Source organism: Emys orbicularis, chromosome 18, assembly GCF_028017835.1.
Source record: "Emys orbicularis isolate rEmyOrb1 chromosome 18, rEmyOrb1.hap1, whole genome shotgun sequence".
NCBI lineage: Eukaryota > Metazoa > Chordata > Testudines > Emydidae > Emys > Emys orbicularis.
In genome coordinates, this window is record NC_088700.1 from 25096995 (window position 1) to 25116454 (window position 19460).

The window sequence follows — 19460 nt, forward strand, 5'->3', positions numbered from 1 at the left end:
TAAGGCCCTCAACCAAGATGTCAAAACTGTTTCTTAGAGGGAGGTGCAGATGATGATTAAGTAGAGGGGGAGGCAGATCTCCTCCTCTGAAAGACAGAATGTCTGAGAAGAGTCTGTTTCAGATAGCACTGGCATGGTCAAGAACCTGGGACATTTGGGACCTACTAAACCATCTTTTTGTTGAAAGGACATAAATTCCAAGGGACAGTAAGGTCATCCTTGAGTCCATCAAGGTATGGTGGGAGAAGTCTGTGTCAGCACAGAAGAGCTTGGGCCTTCCAAGGGAAGGTCTTCAACTGTTTTCTGAACCTCCCCTAGGAGACCAGAAGACTGGAGCCAGGATGCTCTGGCAAAACCACAGCCATGGCTAAGGACTTAGAAGCCATGTCTGTGGCATCTAGGGTGACTTGGAGGGAGGTTTTAGCTACCAATTGACCCTCAGAGATAAGGGCCTGAAATTGTTCCCTCTGGTCCAGTGGCAGATGTTCAGTACAATGGGTGAACTTGGAATACGTGTTAAAATCATATTTCGCCAACAGGGCTTGCTAGCTTACCACCCAAAACTGGAGAACAGCTCTTTCCACCCGGGATGTCTAAATCTCCTTATCATAAGGAGAGGATCTGGAGTGGGTTTGTTGATTTCTTTCATTAGCTTCATCCACCACCAGGGAATTGGGAGTGGGGTGTGAAAATAAATGCTCCATTCTCTTCAATGGAATATAGTCCTTTTTATCTGCCTGCTTACAGGTGGGCTGGATTGTGGCAGGTGTTTGCCAGACTGTGAGAGTAGGCAATAACAGAGCCTCATTGGTTAGGAGGGGATTTCCCCTGAGGGGTGATATTTATAATGGCTACCAAGGAGTGCTGAGACTCCTGAACCTCTTCTAACAGGATCTGGAGGGATTCTGCCAGGCATTTCATGGGGTCTTGGATGGGCCAAAAGTCATCAGCAAAAGAGGGTGGTAGGGGCATTATTGCCTTATTGGAGATGAAGACGTGTTTGTTGATGGCTGTGAGTTTCCCTCCATTTGTGGTTCCTCAGAAGTCTGAGTCGGTATCAGGGTCTGGAGAAGGGGTCAGTGCCAAAATGGTGAGCATGGTACCAGAGCGACTTGTGGAGGAAATTCTCTGACCTCAGAGCTCTGGTGCAGGGAAGATGGAGGAACTGGAGTGCAAGTAGGAGGCTGTGTGCATCTCGGGGCCAAGAGGGGTCTGTCAGTACTGACACAGGGCTCCCTGTGCTGTCTACTAGAAGGCCTCTCCACCTGCTGCTTCTTGTGCAGTACCAGTGACCCGGTACCAGAATCAGACAGAGCCTCAGCTGTATCCCTTGAGTGGTCCTGAGGTCTCCTCAGCAGGGGTCGGCAACCTTTCAGAAGTGGTGTGCCGAGTCTTCATTTATTCACTCTAATTTAAGGTTTTGCGTGCCAGTAATACATTTTAACATTTTTAGAAGGTCTCTTTCTATAAGTCTATAATATATAACTAAACTATTGTTGTATGTAAAGTAAATAAGGTTTTTAAAACGTTTAAGAAGCTTCATTTAAAATTAAATTAAAATGCAGAGCCCCCCGGACTGGTGGCCAGGACCCGGGCAGTGTGAGTGCCACTGAAAATCAGCTTGCGTGCTGCCTTTGGCACACATGCCATAGGTTGCCTACCCCTGCCTCAGAGTGAGATTTATGGGGTGAGCTTCCTTGTTTCCCTGGTAGGGGAAAGAAGCTTCTTCTTCCTCGATGTCCTAGCTTCTGAAAATGGTGGGCCGGTGGAGCAGCCCAGCAAGGTGATGCCAACTTATGAGGTGGGAAATGGACCCCCCCCCCCCCCCAGAGCTAGTGAGCATTCCATTACAAGGAGCTTCAGTCTCTCCTTTCTCTCCTTTTGAGACCTGCCTTAAATCCCGGACAGACCTTACACCGTGACGGGATGTGGATGTCTCCGTGGCAGCAGAGGCAGCTTGAATGTCCATTGCTATGGGGATAAAAACCTGTGCCAATTCTGGCAGGGCTTAAATCCCATGGTCTGTGGCATAACCACAGTATTTTAAAGAATGCTTATTGCGGTTGCAGGAACAAACCATCCCGATGTGTAGAAAGAACAGTAAATATGGCAGGCGACCAGCTTGGCTAAACTGTGAAATCCTTGCTGATCTTAAACGCAAAGAAGAAGCTTACAAGAAGTGGAAGATTGGACAAATGACCAGGGAGGAGTATAAAAATATTGCTCAGGCATGCAGGAGTGAAATCAGGAAGGCCAAATCACACTTGGAGTTGCAGCTAGCAAGAGATGTTAAGAGTAACAAGAAGGGTTTCTTCAGGTATGTTAGCAACAAGAAGAAAGTCAAGGAAAGTGTGGGCCCCTTACTGAATGAGGGAGGCAACCTAGTGACCGAGGATGTGGAAAAAGCTAATGTACTCAATGATTTTTTTGCCTCTGTCTTCACAAACAAGGTCAGCTCCCAGACTGCTGCACTGGGCAGCACAATATGGGGAGAAGGTGACCAGCCCTCTGTGGAGAAAGAAGTGGTTCGGGACTATTTAGAAAAACTGGACGTGCACAAGTCCATGGGGCCAGATGCGCTGCATCCGAGGGTGCTAAAGGAGTTGGCGGATGAGATTGCAGAGCCATTAGCCATTATTTTTGAAAACTCATGGCGATCGGGGGAGGTCCCGGATGACTGGAAAAAGGCTAATGTAGTGCCCATCTTTAAAAAAGGGAAGAAGGAGGATCTGGGGAACTACAGGCCAGTCAGCCTCACCTCAGTCCCTGGAAAAATCATGGAGCAGGTCCTCAAGGAATCAATTATGAAACACTTAGAGGAGAGGAAAGTGATCAGGAACAGTCAGCATGGATTCACCAAGGGGAAGTCGTGCCTGACTAACCTAATTGCCTTCTATGAGGAGATAACTGGCTCTGTGGATGAGGGGAAAGCAGTGGATGTGTTATTCCTTGACTTTAGCAAAGCTTTTGATACGGTCTCCCACAGTATTTTTGCTGCCAAGTTAAAGAAGTATGGGCTGGATGAATGGACTATAAGGTGGATAGAAAGCTGGCTAGATCGTCGGGCTCAACGGGTAGTGATCAATGGCTCCATGTCTAGTTGGCAGCCAGTTTCAAGCGGAGTGCCCCAAGGGTCGGTCCTGGGGCCGGTTTTGTTTAATATCTTTATTAATGATCTGGAGGATGGTGTGGACTGCACTCTCAGCAAGTTTGCCGATGACACTAAACTAGGAGGTGTGGTAGATACACTAGAGGGTAGGGATCGGATACAGAGGGACCTAGACAAATTAGAGGATTGGGCCAAAAGAAACCTGATGAGGTTCAACAAGGACAAGTGCAGAGTCCTGCACTTAGGACGGAAGAATCCCATGCACAGCTACAGACTAGGGACCGAATGGCTAGGTAGCAGTTCTGCAGAAAAGGACCTAGGGGTCACAGTGGACGAGAAGCTGGATATGAGTCAACAGTGTGCTCTTGTTGCCAAGAAGGCTAACGGCATTTTGGGCTGTATAAGTAGGGGCATTGCCAGCAGATCGAGGGACGTGATCGTTTCCCTTTATTCGACATTGGTGAGGCCTCATCTGGAGTACTGTGTCCAGTTTTGGGCCCCACACTACAAGAAGGATGTGGAAAAATTGGAAAGAGTCCAGCGGAGGGCAACAAAAATGATTAGGGGTCTGGAGCGCATGACTTATGAGGAGAGGCTGAGGGAACTGGGATTGTTTAGTCTCCAGAAGAGAAGAATGAGGGGGGATTTGATAGCAGCCTTCAACTACCTGAAGGGGGGTTCCAAAGAGGATGGAACTCGGCTGTTCTCAATGGTGGCAGATGACAGAACAAGGAGCAATGGTCTCAAGTTGCAGTGGGGGAGGTCTAGGTTGGATATTAGGAAACACTATTTCACTAGGAGGGTGGTGAAGCACTGGAATGCGTTACCTAGGGAGGTGGTGGAGTCTCCTTCCTTGGAGGTTTTTAAGGCCCAGCTTGACAAAGCCCTGGCTGGGATGATTTAGTTGGGAATTGGTCCTGCTTTGAGCAGGGGGTTGGACTAGATGACCTCCTGAGGTCACTTCCAACCCTGATATTCTATGATTCTATGATTCTATGATAACCTGGAGTGTAATGGTCCAAAAATAGGGTACTGAAAAAAAGGGGGAGAGGGCAACCAACCCACCTTCTAAACACAATTGTGTTAAGACTAAAAGAGAAATAAAATATCTAAACAAAATAAAGGAAAACTAAGAAAGAAAAAAACATGAAAATGACTGAGTTAAGAAAGGCAGGAAGCTGAGAATCAGCGGGCATGCAATCGTTCTGTCTCAAGGCACAGGCAGTCAAGAAGCAACTGAGTTGTGGTGGGCCCACACTTCCTTACATGTCCTCATTTGGAGGTACGAGGCGCTGCCCTGCGCAGGCATGGGCCTGTGCACACTGCTTTGCTTCTCTGTCGAGCGCGTCCAGACACATGTGCGTCCTCTGGTGGAGCACCCATAGGGACAAATAGTCAAAGACAAAAGGAACATTATTCCAAGTGGAGATGTATTTTAAATTAATACTGGGCTCAAGATAGAGTTCAAAGCCTCATCATGAATAATTCTCAAAAGCGTGCAGCCCTTCCAATGAGGTGCATTCCCATTTTAGATAGTTCCTATCCCTATCAGAGGAGTTATGCATTGGTTAGAGACACAGAAGCCAGGATTCTCCTGTGTGAGGGTTGCTCTGGGCCCATTAGTGAAAGCATTCCTGAAGCTGGGATCTGCCAGTGGTGTAGAACTGATGTAATGGCTCCTATGCTACCCCCCACAGTTAACATAAAGGCCATGTGTGGCCAAGACTTCTTTGCACCTCATCAATCCCCAGTTGCTCTTGAAGACTCCTTGGTGCCCCCAGGCTGCTCTATGTAAAGCCAAGAGATCAGCTCAGTGTGCACCTGGCGCAGGATTAGGACATGCAATGCTAAGAGCCACAGTTGAATCCATTCTGCCAAGCTACACTGTGGGCTGCTCCATAGCAGCTGGGGATCTGGGCTTAGACCTCTAGACACACAGTATAAACATGCTCATAGCCTCAGACATTAAGGCCAGAAGGGACCATCATGATCATCTAGTTTGACCTCTTGCACATTTCAGGCCACAGAACTTCACCCACTCACTCCTGTGATAGACCCCCTAACCTCTGGCTGAGTCACTGAAGTCCTCAATCATGGTTTAAAGACTTCAAGTTACAAAGAATCCACCATTTACACTAGTTTAAACCTGCACATAACCCATACCCTATGCTGCAGAGGAAGGCAAAAAAAAACAATCCCAGGCTCTCTGCCAATCTGACCTGGGGGAAAATTCCTTTCTGACGCAAAATATGGTGATCAGTTAGACCCTGAGCATATGGGCAAGACCTACCAGCCAGACACCTGAGAAAGAATTCTCCATAGTAACTGAGAGCCCTCCCAATCTAGTGTCCCATCACCAGCCATTGGAGATATTTGCTACTGTCGATCACTTGCCCAGCCATGCCACAAAAATAGAGGATTTCCAAAATTAATCTTGTGCCCACAGTCTAGCACAAAACAGTTATTCACTTGCAAGTTAATGGCTAATCAAAGAAAGTTGGAAAGGATTTATTCACTGAAAGTCAGTTTATGAGACCCTTTCTTCCCATGGTGAGCAGATTTAATTGAAAAGAGATTTATATAAGAAATTCTAATTCCTCTATATTTTTAATTCACTCTCACATTCAGTGCAGCACATAAGATTTGAAACTACAGGTCTGATGAGACAAGTCTTGCTAGGATAGCAACCATCCAGAAGAAGACACTCTGCAGATAACTGCAGAAGACTACGAAGCACCACCCAGCACCAACACTGGGTTTGGTGTGGATTTAGGGAGCAGTATTTCCCAAACCAAAGGAGGGATATTGCTCTACCACTACCATACACATTATTCCAAGAGGGTACAGTGCAAACCCATAGATTCAGGCTTGCATCTTGCTTTTAAGCAACATCTCAGATAAAATCCAAAAAGTGAGACCATCCACTTAGTAATATTCACAGTTGCTTTAGCAACTGGTGCAGGAAAAAACATAGGAAGCAAATGCAAGACTATTCAAGGGGCCTTGCTTGGCAAATGAGTTGCTAGGGTGATCTCTGCAATATGAGAGCAAGAAAGATGTACATGTGTGTATGTATGTTTGATTAATAATATAATTGAAATAACTGTAATGGAAAAACAAACCCTAATTTTGCATGTGCATGCTGTGAGCCCAGGTGACATTGGTATGTTATTGTGATAGCTTCTTTCAAACATACCAAGCCCTGGTGATCACTATTCAAATCTTTCTCCTGTCCCTGGGAGAGTTGCTTGCTGACTTTCTGTGTGTGCCATGTTCAGCATTAGATTTTTATTTAAATCAGAATTCTCAGATATAAAGGAGGCAGAGATATCCATTTTTATCTCTGATTATCCAAGCACACATCAAAGCCTCTGCAATGCAGTAACTCTCCAAGGGCTTTTGATAGCAAAAGGATGTTTGCCTGGTCACCATAGAGAGTACAATCTAGAATATCCTGTCCGAAGCATGATAAGGCATCAGAAGGAGAAGAGACAGATGTGGGGGGGCGGGAAATGAGGGATAGCTAGTGTGTTTTAATGACTCATGTAAGTCAGGGATGAGATATTAATTATTTCTTCAGAAGTTAAGGACTGCTCAGGATTCCAGCCAAGCAGACATCTGAAGAGGAAACATCCTGTACACTAGGCTTGGTCATCACTGCATATTTGATAGCAACACGTTGTGTGGGCTGGATATCTCCATTTCTGTCATAGCAGAAATATGTGTGAAATGAAAGAGCATGTGTCTCTTTTCTCCTAGACACAGAGGGTCAGACAGAGTGGTTATGGGAGTCCAGATTCAGTGCTAGCCAACCCAGCACATGTTACAGGTAATTCCTTCTTGAATGTTCAATTCTGATTCAATTCTAGACATCCTAGATTTGTTTAGCCAGGCTGGGTGTATCCCATGCTACCTAGCTAGGAAGTTTCCTGATATTTTATCCTGGAAATCTTCACTCACATGCAGCACAGTCCTGCTTTGATTACATTCCATCTGGAGTGTCTAAGGAACAAGCCAGACAAATTATTTCCCTTCCTGTGGTTCTATGCCATTATAGACCAAATGCCTTCTGGGCCCCCGTCTTTTGCCCTAGCCATGATGGCACTACACCATTATAAATGCTCATAAACTATTGGTCACACCTCATGCACTTTTGTTCTCTTAATTGCTTGGTAGCTCCCAGCACTGCTGTCCATGACGGAAAAGTGCAGCTATGAACAAGCCACGAAATCACAGAGCTCCATGCAAACAGGGTTTGTTCCAACCCTCTCTCCCCAGGAAGTGGAAAGCATAGCCAAAATGATAATGGCCAGGTCTGCGAGGCCACTTGTGACAGTGGGGTGTTAGCAAAGGCACAGGGTAAGCGTGTAGCAGGCAACACTCCCAGGCTCATTGGACACAGGGGAATATTAATACCCATTGAAATCACATTCGTTTAAACACTGTGCTTTCCCTACATGGTGACAGCTAAAGCGACCCAACCCAGGACTGACCTCAGCAGCTTTTCTATGGTTGTCATCATTCTCTAGCATACGGACGTCCACTCCGAGGCAGCGAAGGTGGCGCCCAAGTCCCTGCAGCATGTTATCACAGACCACGCTGAACTCCTTCGGGGAGATGGAAGGAGGGGGGCTCAAGGCCTCCATGCCTATCACTTTGGCTTGCTACAGAAAAAAAGACATACAGGAATGACTGAAGTTTGTTTATTTTATTTCAAATGTCTGCTGCCTGGAGAGTCCCCTGAGATACCCTCCTGTCTTTGGGAGGCTGTATTAATGTAGCAGGTAACCTATTCAGGATAATTGGGGCTACAACCCCAAACCAGCCTCCAATGCTCAGCTTTGCTTCTAGTATCTTTAAAATTAATAGGCTGGGTTGCTTGAAGACATATTTACAGTTTGTAGGTGGTTACTGTACTTAGAACAGGGAATTGCTGCAGGATCCGTTATTATATGCAGTATTGCTGCAGTAGAAGAACTGGGGGTCACCAAATGAAATAGGCAGCAGGTTTAAAATGAACAAAAGGAAGTATTTCTTCACACAATGCACAGTCAACCTGTGGAACTCTTTGTCAGAGGATGTTGTGAAGGCCAAGACTAACAGGGTTGAAAAAAGAACTAGATAAGTCCATGGAGTATAGGTCCATCAATGGCTATTAGCCAGGATGGGCAGGAATGCAAAACCGTGCTCCGAAGTCTCCCAGGCCTCTGTTTGCGAGATGCTGGGAATGGGCAACAGGGGATGGATCTCTTGATGATTACCTGTTCTGTTCATTCCCTCTAAAGCATCTGGCATTGGCCACCATCAGAAGACAGGATACTGGTCTGACCCAGTATGGCCATTCTTATGTTCCTATCTCAAATACCAGTGGGTGGTCGCTGTGGGTAAATGCTCACTTTTCGACGGTGATACAGTATGAAGATATTTACACTGTTAAATCTATGTTACTGCCTTTTCTCAAAGAGACTTGAAGCTCTCTGGGGCAGGGCCTCTCACACTTCATAGGGCCCGGATCTCAGTGGGTCCCTGAACACTACTGTAATAAACATCAACAATAGTCACTTGACTAATTAATTGGATTATAGAGGTGACAATGATGGATCCTGAGTTCACAAGAAAGTCCAAGCCTGTAAAACTTATTGTAGCAACCTTTGCAGCAATAGCCTGAATATGTTTAATTTACAATATTCCCATTAGTTTAGGATGGCTAGTAAATTCTGCTGAAAAACCTTGTATGCAAATAGGAAGGTGCTAACATCAATGGCAACTTGCTATGTTGTTCGTATTTCTAAATGACATTTTCCAGCGGAGGAAATAAATGCACTGACCTATGCAGGGAACTTTGAGTACTGGCACTATTGGGGTTAAACACATTTCCCCAGTAAAATAGGAAAGTGAGAAGGATTTTTGCTACCCCAGGACTAGAGAAAGGCCTGCAGACAGGCTTGACAGGCATGGCTAATAGCCTGCTTGAGAGGTGATGCCAATGTATAGTTTGAAGAGATTGGGAGCAATGTACAGTTCTTTGAAGATGTTTACAAACCTGCTCGGAAGGTGATGGCATTTCTTGTTGATTCAGCTGCTTCTTTGCCCTGGATTTTGTGGTAGGTTTACCCACCAGGCTCTCAGTGAGATCTGAACACAGGCCAAAGCCTGATGGATCCTCACACAGTTTCTTATACACCTCCAGCAAGCAGTACGCATCAGAAGCTACAAAACAGAATATCCCCATTAGTTTAGCTTTGACCAAAATAGAAAGAAAGGCTTTTGTGATGAAAAGAAGAGGGTCTACACCTATATAAATGCAACTACATCCAATCGCCCTTGGTAGCTGCAGGTATCTAGCACTGTATCTTACAGTCTTGTATAGATTCAGTAAATATAATAATCAAATAGGCTTTGACCCAGAATCCCATTTCATCAATCCAGAACTAGCACAAATGTGGTATCTTTCCCCTCACAGAATTCAAAGACACGGAGCCACACTCAGCCTTGACACAAAGAAGCTGCAACTACCACTGCTTGAGACATTCAATTCTAACTTGAGGATTTAGCCATGCAGCCCCCATTCATTTCAATGGAAGTTGTGTGACTAAATCTCCTAGTCAGCTATGGAAATCTCAAACACTGACCTGATTGGGAGTTGCCCCTGCTTACAGAAGGGCTGAATTTAACACTGGGCTGGTACTTTTTTATCACTCGGTGGAGTTCCGCTGTCTCACTGTGACTCATCTCTGGATTTATACCTACAGTTCACATTGACCTGCCTGGACCAAGGCCCCTGTAGTATAGCTCCGAACGCCATCCATGCCCATCTTGAATTCAGTGCATCCTTGTGACATACGGGACATAATAGTGGTTTCCCAGAAAAGCCGTGTGCAGTGAAATGAGGCAGAAGGAAGTGGACTTTTTTTCCTTTTCAACTATTCAGAGGAGTTCCCATTGAGATTATGTTTCATCAGAATAATTTGACTGGTAAAGAAATTCTTTTATCAGAGAAATAATGATTCATTGAACAGCTTACACTCCAGCCATTAAAACTAGGTCCGTAAAAGGACAAACAAAACATGTGTTGGCTTCTTTGAACAGGAACTAATCTGCAAAGCCATTTTCCCCTCTGCTGGTTAACATTTTTTCCACATCTACACATCTAATGAAATGCAGGCCCATGACAGAGTGGTCCGTGGCACCTTGCTCTACAGTTACATGCTAACCAGACCTGCATAGAGGATTTGTTCCTCCCGCAGCGGCCGTTTCTCCCAGTTGGAGAGCTGCTCAGTTTTATCAAGAGGTTTCCCCAGGACATGCTGCACCAGCAGACTGAGCCCTCTTTCCGGCTGCCTGAACCCTCTGTCTCCACAGCTCTTCTCCTGTGACAGTACGTCAACTTGGAGTCTGCTCTTCCTCCAGCATTTCTGTAACTGAAGGGGGAGAGAAAGATGCAAAACAAACAGATTTCAAAACAGAGCCTGAAAATATCACACGTTGCAGTGGGGTGGGAAGTACAATCAAGGCATGTGGGTATACACAGCCCAGCCATCTCAGACAAGGGCTGGCATGGCAAACTGGATACCCGAACAGATATTGGGTATCTGCTTGACAAACACACTTGTTGGAAATGAACTTGGTTTCAAAGCATGGAAGGGAAACAACGGTCTAGTTTGACTGCATCATATCTGGAGCGCTTTTTGGAAATTTTTTATTTGAAACTTTTATTAAAGCAAACTTACAATAAAATGTTAACAAACTACATTGTACATTATCTATTACTTAGTCAGGATCAAGTTCATATTCAAAGAACCTGGCTAAAGATTCTGGCTTGCTGACTGTGGAGTCTTCCTCCTCTGAGTATGCTAAAAAGGGTGACCAAATTTCTCCTGGAGCATTTTCCTAAGATGTTAAGAAGTTGGGTCAGGGAGTGTCTCTTCTCATGCATTTGCAAAGCACCTAGAGCAGAGAGTCCCTGAGCCAACTGAGGCCACTGGGCACGAACGCAATACAAATAATAAAGAAATAATAACCACAGAACCCCTGCATCTTCCTCCCCATTTTGTTTTCTGAGCTAATATGTTAAACAGAAAAGGTGCCCCAGGATTAGAGCTAACAATGATGATTCTGAAATGTCCCCTACTTGGTCTGGATAGAACTAAGGCTGTGACTACTTGTGGACACTAGAGTGTCCTCAGCACTTCCTGAGTTGGGATGACAACCCCAGGAGTTTGGCTAAATCCCAACCTACCTCCTTAAATGTCCCCTGCAGTTTCAAACAGATGCATTTTTTCATTTTCTTACTAAAATTACTGCATGCTGCTACATAGCTACTGAGTTCTAATCCAGAGCCAGCTGCATTTCAGTAGCAGATGAATGCAAATCCTGTACTGCACTGAGTCCTATGCTCATGCTCCATGCTCTTTATAAGGAGCTGTCTATTAAATCCATAACAACTCTATGGACACTACCAAATGCTAGAATAATGAAACTTTTATAAGTTAAAGATCATTCTACAAGAATTTGCTCATAGCAAGTATGAGTGTGATGGCTGTGTTCAAAAAGCCCCTCTTGGGTGAATGGACCTCTGGCTCCATTTTAGTTCCTTTTTTAAAGGTAAAGTGGAGAGCTATTAAAATGCCCAGCCATGTCTTTTTAGCTAATCAAAACTAAATGCTTGTCTCTCTCTCTAAAGAATCACAACACCCTAGGAACTAAAGATGGAAAAGACCTATTAGGTCATCTAGCCATCTCCCTGCCAGTATAGGATGCAGAAAGAAAATGCTGTGAAATAATGAGTTATCTTCCAGTACAGTCAAGAGAAGGACTCTTCCAAATCTTCAGGTTCCCATTCTTACTTGTTTATCTACTGCAAGCAGGTCCACTATGCCTTGCACGTGCTTATCCATTTCTTTAAAAGCAGAGCACGTAGCAGCTAGGCTGTGCAGGTCTCCGGACATCCCATAACCTGCAAAGACAAAGCCTCAAATCACACATAGAAAAATGAGTTCTGGGTTCTGGTGCACGGCAGGCTAACCTGAGAGCTCCGGGTTCTGGTTCTAGGAAGATATCCGTTCTGGTACTGGGTGGGTTAACCCAGAGAGCTATGGGGTTCTGGTTCCAGGTGGGCTAACCCAGAAAGATATCCGTTCTGGTCCTGGGCGGGCTAACCCAGAGAGCTATGAATTCTGGTATTGAGTGGGCTAACCCAGGGAGCTATGGGCTCTAGAACTGGATGGGCTAACTTTGAAAGCTCTGGGTTCTGGTACTGGGTGCTCTCTTGATTAGCCTGGTTTGATTTCTGGTACTCAGTGGGCTAACCCCAAGCGTTCTGGGTCCTGATACTGGGTGGACTAACCCAGGGAGTTGTGGGTTCTGGTATGGAGCAGGCTAACCCAGACAGATGTTTGTTCTGATACCAGATGGGTTAACCCACAGAGCTGTCGTTTCTGATGTGGGGCAGGCAGTGGTGGAAGCTGTTCACCCTGCTGCCTGCCATGGCAGCCATCTAATCTAGAGGGCTCCCGAAGCGATAAGAGAAGAATGTTCTAACTGGACTAGATTATACCCTACTAGGGGAAGGCCCCATGTCTAGAGGGCAGGGTAGATGAAGTCCCTGTTGTTCCTATTTATGTGAAGTAGTGAGAAAGGCTGACAGTTCCTGCAGTGGAAAGCAGAGCATAGGGGAAAGCTTAAGTTACCTAGTTTAATGATGGTTGGATCTGAGAAGAGGGTCTGGACAAAGTGAGAAAGCTCCTCCATCTCATCTGGCTTGAGGAGCTGCAGCAAATCCAGGAGGAACACCTGCTCCTCGATAGCAATCTGCAGCACTGAGACGCGTGGCCTTCCAACCACACCGAATGACGGCCTCCACTCCATATCGATGCCAACAACCTGGCCGGGCTGCAGCATACACAAAAGGCTTTCTTTACTCAGGGCTTGTCTACATGGGATATAGACTGGAACAGCAATTGTGGAACAACTCCCTGGCTGGACACTCTACTCTGGACTAAGAGTGACTTTATTGCTGAATAATTACTCTGCTTTGGAAGTGCACTTATTATTGTGAATAAAGTGGCTTTTATCCAGAATACAGTGTCCCATAGGATTTTTTCCGATAGTTCAGGCGTGGGCAAACTTTTTGGCCTTAGAGCCACATCTGGGTATGGAAATTGTACAGCAGGCCATGAATTCTCATGAAATTGGGGGTTGGGGTGCAGGACGGGGTGAGAGCTCTGGCTGGGGGTGCGGGCTCTGGGGTGGGACCAGAAATGAGGAGTTTAGTGTGCAGGAGGGGGTTCTGGGCTAGGACAGGAGGTTGGGGTGCAGGCGGGGGGGGAAGTGGAGGAGGGCTCTCGCTGGGGGTGTGGGCTCTGGGGTGGGGCTGGGGATGAGGGATTTGGGGTGTAGGAGGGTGCTCCAGACTGGGACCAAGGGGCTCGGAAGGCAGGAGGGGGATCAGGGCTGGGGCAGGGGGTTGGGGCATGGCGGGGGGGTGAAGGCTCTGGCTGGGGCTGCGGGCTCTGGGGTGGGGCCAGAAATGAGGAGTTCAGGGTGCGGGAGGAGGCTTCTGGCTGGGGCAGGGGGTTGGGGCACAGGAGGAGGTCAGGGGTGCAGGCTCCGGGCAGCGCACGCGGAGCATTCTCTGACCCTGCTCCCCGGCTGGAGCACGGAAGCAGGGTAAGCCCCAGACCCCGCTCCCCAGAGGGAGTTTGAGGGCCGGATTAAACTGGCTGGAGCGCCGGATGTGGCCTGTGGGCCGTAGTTTGCCCACCCCTGCGATAGCTTACTCCACAATAGCTATTCCAGTCAATCTCCAAGCCCACAGGCCTCAGAGATTTCCTACTGAAAGTGCCAGGAGTGCTCCTGCTGCTCCTGGCAGAGACTGACATGTATTTGATGATGAAGGTCACAAATATTCCATTACATGATTGACATTAAAAAGCCAACAGCAGGGAGACACTTACCTGCAGCACCTTCTCCCTCCACCTCAGCATCCCTTCCCATGTCTGCAGAAAGTGAATGTTCTCCCTGGGAATGGGGAGCTGGTAATAACCCTCCTTCTTATCCTTTTCATAGTCATCCACTCTGCTCTCAGCATCTTCTACCCTGCACAAAAGAAGAGCCAGCAACTTTTAACAGGGCCATCCTAAGATTTCAGGGCCCAAGGGACATCAGAAAGTCCTAGAGCCCCTCTCCTCACATCCCTCTGGCACCTCTTCTCACTCGATCTCTCTTCTCTCTCCACTTTCTCTGACCCTTTCCTTACTCTACTCTTTCTCTCTGTTCCTTTCAGCCTTGACTCACCTTCTCTCCCTCCCCCCACCAAAAAATCACCACAAAAACATTTAGTGCAGGGGCCAGCAACCTTTCAGGAGTGGTGTGCCGAGTCTTCATTTATTCACTCTAATTTAAGGTTTTGCGTGCCAGTAATACAGTTTAACGTTTTTAGAAGGTCTCTTTCTATAAGTCTATAATACATAACTAAACTATTGTTGTATGTAAAGTAAATAAGGTTTTTAAAATGTTTAAGAAGCTTCATTTAAAATTCAATTAAAATGCAGAGCCCCCTGGACGGGTGGCCAGGACCTGGGCAGTGTGAGTGCCACTGAAAATCAGCTCGCATGCCGCCTTCGGCACCCGTGCCATAGGTTGCCTACCCCTGATCTAGTGCATGTGAGACAGAGATGGAAGCTTGGAGCACAAGTCCATTCCATCAATAACACATACACATTGGAAGTAACCTCCAGACTAGAAAAGCCTCCCAAACCCAGACTTCTCATCATGCATTGCTCACATTCCACTCCCTTTTCCACAACTGATGTGAACTTAAAGCCAGCAAGTGAGCTCCGGCTTCGAAGATAGCACATTGTAAGGACCCCTCACCATGAACCCAGGAACCCACTAGCTGGCATGGCCCCATCCACATGGACAGGCTGGCTCTGACCGGCTCAGGGCCCAAACCAGAGCTTTGGTTTTCTCATTAGACAGGAACAGGCAGAGAATCACAGGCTGCTCCACCTCTGGCTCAAGAGGCCTCCTCCTCCATTGAGCTTAGAGTGGAATGGCTCATAAAGGCTTCACTAACCTCTCCTTCCTATGCCAGCTTCCCCCAGCCCTTTTCCTGTACAGCATCTACACCTGCTGTTCCCTCTGTTCCATGGAGCTGGAAATACAAAAGCCCCGAGAAGATTTTCACACTACTCCACCATCTCCCTGCACTTTGGGTCTACATGCTAAGAACAGTGGTAAGCTGAACTCACAACCAGACTGAGATTCCCCACCTGTTTGATTCTCCCACACTAAGACTTCAGGCCATGTCCCAGAGAGAGGTGTAATGCAAGTGCATTAACACCCTGGCACTGTTGGGAGATGTGTGCCGAAATGGGCTTTGCGAGTTATCACGGATTTCCTAGAACAGGATCTTACACAGCACGAGTTGGTTCCCCATACAGCAGAGGCTCTTGCAATAGCTTTATAAATGCTGTAATAGCTTTGCACTTGTGTCCCGTCCAGATGATGCAATCCGAGGAAAGTAAGAGCAAGAGAAAACCCAGCTATTTTGTACGTATCATGAATTTCTGGCTAGTCTCTTTCCCACAGAGACTTTAAATGGTTTATTATTTGAGAAAATATTTACTAACCTTGTGTTTCAGGGACTGTGTGACTAATTTTGTAACATAGCAGCTTGGTGCTGTGCAAACATTCCCTCGCAGAGACGGTATGTGTGCACGGCGAAGTCAATATTTGTGTAAAATATTTAATGAAGGTGTGAAATCTCATGTCTCCGGGAATATTCTGATCTGCACAGCTCAAGAGGAGCATGTGGTAGGACCACAGCAGAGATGATGTCATCATTTATACTCTGATACCATCTCTCTTTCCCTTGCAGCGTGAACGCCCTCTGTGGGAACCTGCTGCTAGACTATTTCAATTGCTAAGAAAAGAGAAGTGGCTGCATTTGGATCCAGAGCTCCATGAACTGCAAAGCACTTCACCATAGTGGGTTAGGATTCTTATCCCCATTTTGCAGGTGGGAAGACTGAGGTACAGAGGGCTTCACTTACCCATCCAAATACACTGAGAATGGCAGAGCTGGCATATGCAATGAGGTTACTGACATGTTAAGTTCTGATGTTGGTTTCCTGCCGTGGTACATGCCCAGAGTTTGTGGCTCTCTCGCAGGCATGGTCCCCACCTACCCACTCTCTGGGGGCTTACATTGCCTGTAAGATACTGTCCCCCCTTACGGGCAGCCTCCTGCAGGCCCAGATTTCAGTGTCTCCTGAGCATAGCTGCTGTGCTTCCCTTTCCACTGGGCTCTGTGCCCTGGTGATGAGGTGGGGGCAGGCTATCATCTGTCTCCTTTGGCAGAGGCTAGCGGCTGCAGGACTGATAACCTTATGCAGTCCATGAGTCCCCAAGTGCAAGGCCTGCCATTGCACCCAATCTCTGCAAGCATGAGTGCTGCTCTGCACTCAGCGACACAGCCTAGAGCTCTCTGGCTTTGTACTAAATGTTCAGCGCCAGATCATCTTCCTTGTGCAAAGTCCAAGTAAATGCACGGGGTGATTGATGGGGGAAAGAATACCTCTTTCCTTGGCTGCAGTGGGCTGGTAGAGCCACCAGCACCTTCTTGCGAGACCAGAGGACGCAATAGCCTTGACTGAGGCTCTGCACCCCTGCAGGAATCTGGCTGCTGTGACAATCTGGCTGGTGGACGTGCCTCCTCCAGCCTGGCTCATATCCAAAACACCTCCTCATGCTCTCATGGCTTAAGCCCCATGGAACACATTTGCACTGCAGATGGAGTCATGGACACCATTGCATGGATTCTCTGCATACTGCCTCCCTGCACCGCATAACCACACCAATCCTACTATCTTTTATATCCTACGTGCTAGAGGGAATGGGCAGGATGTGCCCCTCAGGTAGCGACACCACCAGTATCATGCAACTTCTGGATTCTTTAAACTTAGTGCTCCCACCCTAAGATCTGGCTACTAGATGTTTTGCTGTTTATTGCCTATGTCTGAAATACCTCATGTACACTGCCTGAAATAAGGGGGTAAAATATACTCTGAGACACAAATCAGGAAGGAAAAGCAAGATTCAAGAAAGAAGCAAAAAGAGGAGGAACGCCAAACTAAGAGACTCCTCAGCAGTTTGTTCTCAGATATTTGCACATGGATTCTTCAGAAAGTGTGGTGGATTTAACTTTATACTATGGACTTAACTGAACAGCTGGAGCTCAGACAATCATTTGCAGTAGGTCATTTATCCAAATGCAGCCTCTCTCTCTGCAGGCTGGGATTTCCCTGCATGAACTCAGCAGTCCAATTTACTCAAGCAGGGGCGGAGGGTGAGATTCTGTGTTGTGTCTCTAAGAGATAAAGTACAGAACTCTCCTCCTGAGGGCACTTTAAGCCACCTTTGTGCCGCCCAGATCCAAGCTGCTCTGGGGGCCAGAGAGGTCACTGGCATAATTCAGACATTTTTGAAGTCGGTATAATCCACAATATTTACCTCTCCTGGGCCTTGAGTTTCTGAAGTTCATTGGCCACTCCATAAGGCAGGGTCTTCTCAGGTAAGCTATAGCGGAGAGCCCACCTGGCTGCTGTGTTCAGATCACAGTAGCTGACTAGCAGTTGGATCAGCTGCTCTTGTAGCCATCGATTCTCCCCAACTGTGTTCTGCAAGGAAGCAAGAGTAACAGAAGCTGTTGAGTATCAGAGGGGTAGCCGTGTTAGTCTGAATCTGTAAAAAGCAACAGAGGGTCCTGTGGCACCTTTAAGACTAACAGAAGTATTGGGAGCATAAGCTTTCGTGGGTAAGAACCTCACTTCTTCAGATGCAAGTAATGGAAATTTCCAGAGGCAGGTATAAATCAGTATGGAGATAACGAGGTTAGTTCAATCAGGGAGGGTGAGGTGCTCTGCTAGCAGTTGAGGTGTGAACACCAAGGGAGGAGAAACTGCTTCTGTAGTTGGATAGCCATTCACAGTCTTTGTTTAATCCTGATCTGAGGGTGTCAAATTTGCAAATGAACTGGAGCTCAGCAGTTTCTCTTTGGAGTCTGGTCCTGAAGTTTTTTTGCTGTAAGATGGCTACCTTTACATCGGCTATTGTGTGGCCAGGGAGGTTGAAGTGTTCTCCTACAGGTTTTTGTATATTGCCATTCCTGATATCTGACTTGTGTCCATTTATCCTCTTGCGTAGTGACTGTCCAGTTTGGCCAATGTACATAGCAGAGGGGCATTGCTGGCACATGATGGCATATATAACATTGGTGGACGTGCAGGTGAATGAGCCAGTGATGTTGTAGCTGATCTGGTTAGGTCCTGTGATGGTGTTGCTGGTGTAGATATGTGGGCAGAGTTGGCATCAAGGTTTGTTGCATGGGTTGGTTCCTGAGTTAGAGTTGTTATGGTGCGGTGCGTGGTTGCTGGTGAGAATATGCTTAAGGTTGACGGGTTGTCTGTGGGTGAGGACTGGCCTGCCTATGCCATCATGTGCCAGCAATGCCCATGAAAGCTTATGCTCCCAATACTTCTGTTAGTCTTAAAGGTGCTACAGGATCCTCTGTCGCTTTTTACAGAAGCTGTTGGTGCAGGTTCCATTTTCAGCACATGACTATACATTTCCAAGGACAGGGTGCCCGAAGTGAGGAACTCTAGGGCTCAGGATGGGAACTGGCAGCCTGAATTGACTCCCTGCTGCGTGGCAGAGGAGGGAGCAAGAAATGAGCATGTGCATGTCCTTCCCACTTTAGAAGCAACATTGTTTGAGCCCAGACTGCTACAGCTTACTGTTCAGGCCTATTTGTCTCCCATGCAGATGGATTGCTCCTGGGGAGCATGTGACCAGATGAGCTGGAGTGCCCTAAAGACCATAGGCAGAGCAAAGAGAGGACACGTACTGTGTACTGAAGGACAATGCAATTCAGACTGGGTGATGACCAGCATGTCCGGTTCATCTCACATACTGACAAAATAAAGCAGAGTCAGATTAACAGCTGGCCAGCCAAAGAGCAAAGGTCTCCAGAGTCTGTTAGCTGTTTGAAACAGGATTGGATTAAGGCAGTCTGGACCGAGGCACACCATGACACAGGGCCCACAGTGGCCTCACCATGACACTACCCCACTGGCTCTCCTCCCCTCCCAGGGAGGAATAGTAGGATGGGGCTCTTCCCCCCACCTCGAAGCATCTGTGTAGGCGATCAGGCCTGTAGCGTAGGGTCTGAGGAGAGAGTCCAAATAGCCAGATAATCCTGGGTGTGGCTGACTCACTACAAAAGCAATTTTCCCGCTCTTGGTATTGACACCTCCTCATCAATTATTGGGAGTGGACCACATCCACCCTG

At 47.0% G+C, this 19460-nt stretch overlaps 1 protein-coding gene across 1 annotated transcript in view; it reads right to left on the reverse strand.

The window, feature by feature from the left end:
* The window catches only part of EXD3 (exonuclease 3'-5' domain containing 3), a 514556-nt gene that overhangs the window by 326004 nt on the left and 169092 nt on the right, over positions 1-19460 (reverse strand). Inside the window, exons 11-17 of the mRNA XM_065418596.1 lie at positions 17624-17790; positions 14065-14206; positions 12799-13000; positions 11956-12065; positions 10329-10530; positions 9153-9319; positions 7603-7773 (exon numbers count right to left, since the gene is read on the reverse strand). Coding sequence (XP_065274668.1) covers positions 7603-7773; positions 9153-9319; positions 10329-10530; positions 11956-12065; positions 12799-13000; positions 14065-14206; positions 17624-17790 — 1161 coding nt within the window. The remainder of the gene's footprint in view (positions 1-7602; positions 7774-9152; positions 9320-10328; positions 10531-11955; positions 12066-12798; positions 13001-14064; positions 14207-17623; positions 17791-19460) is intronic.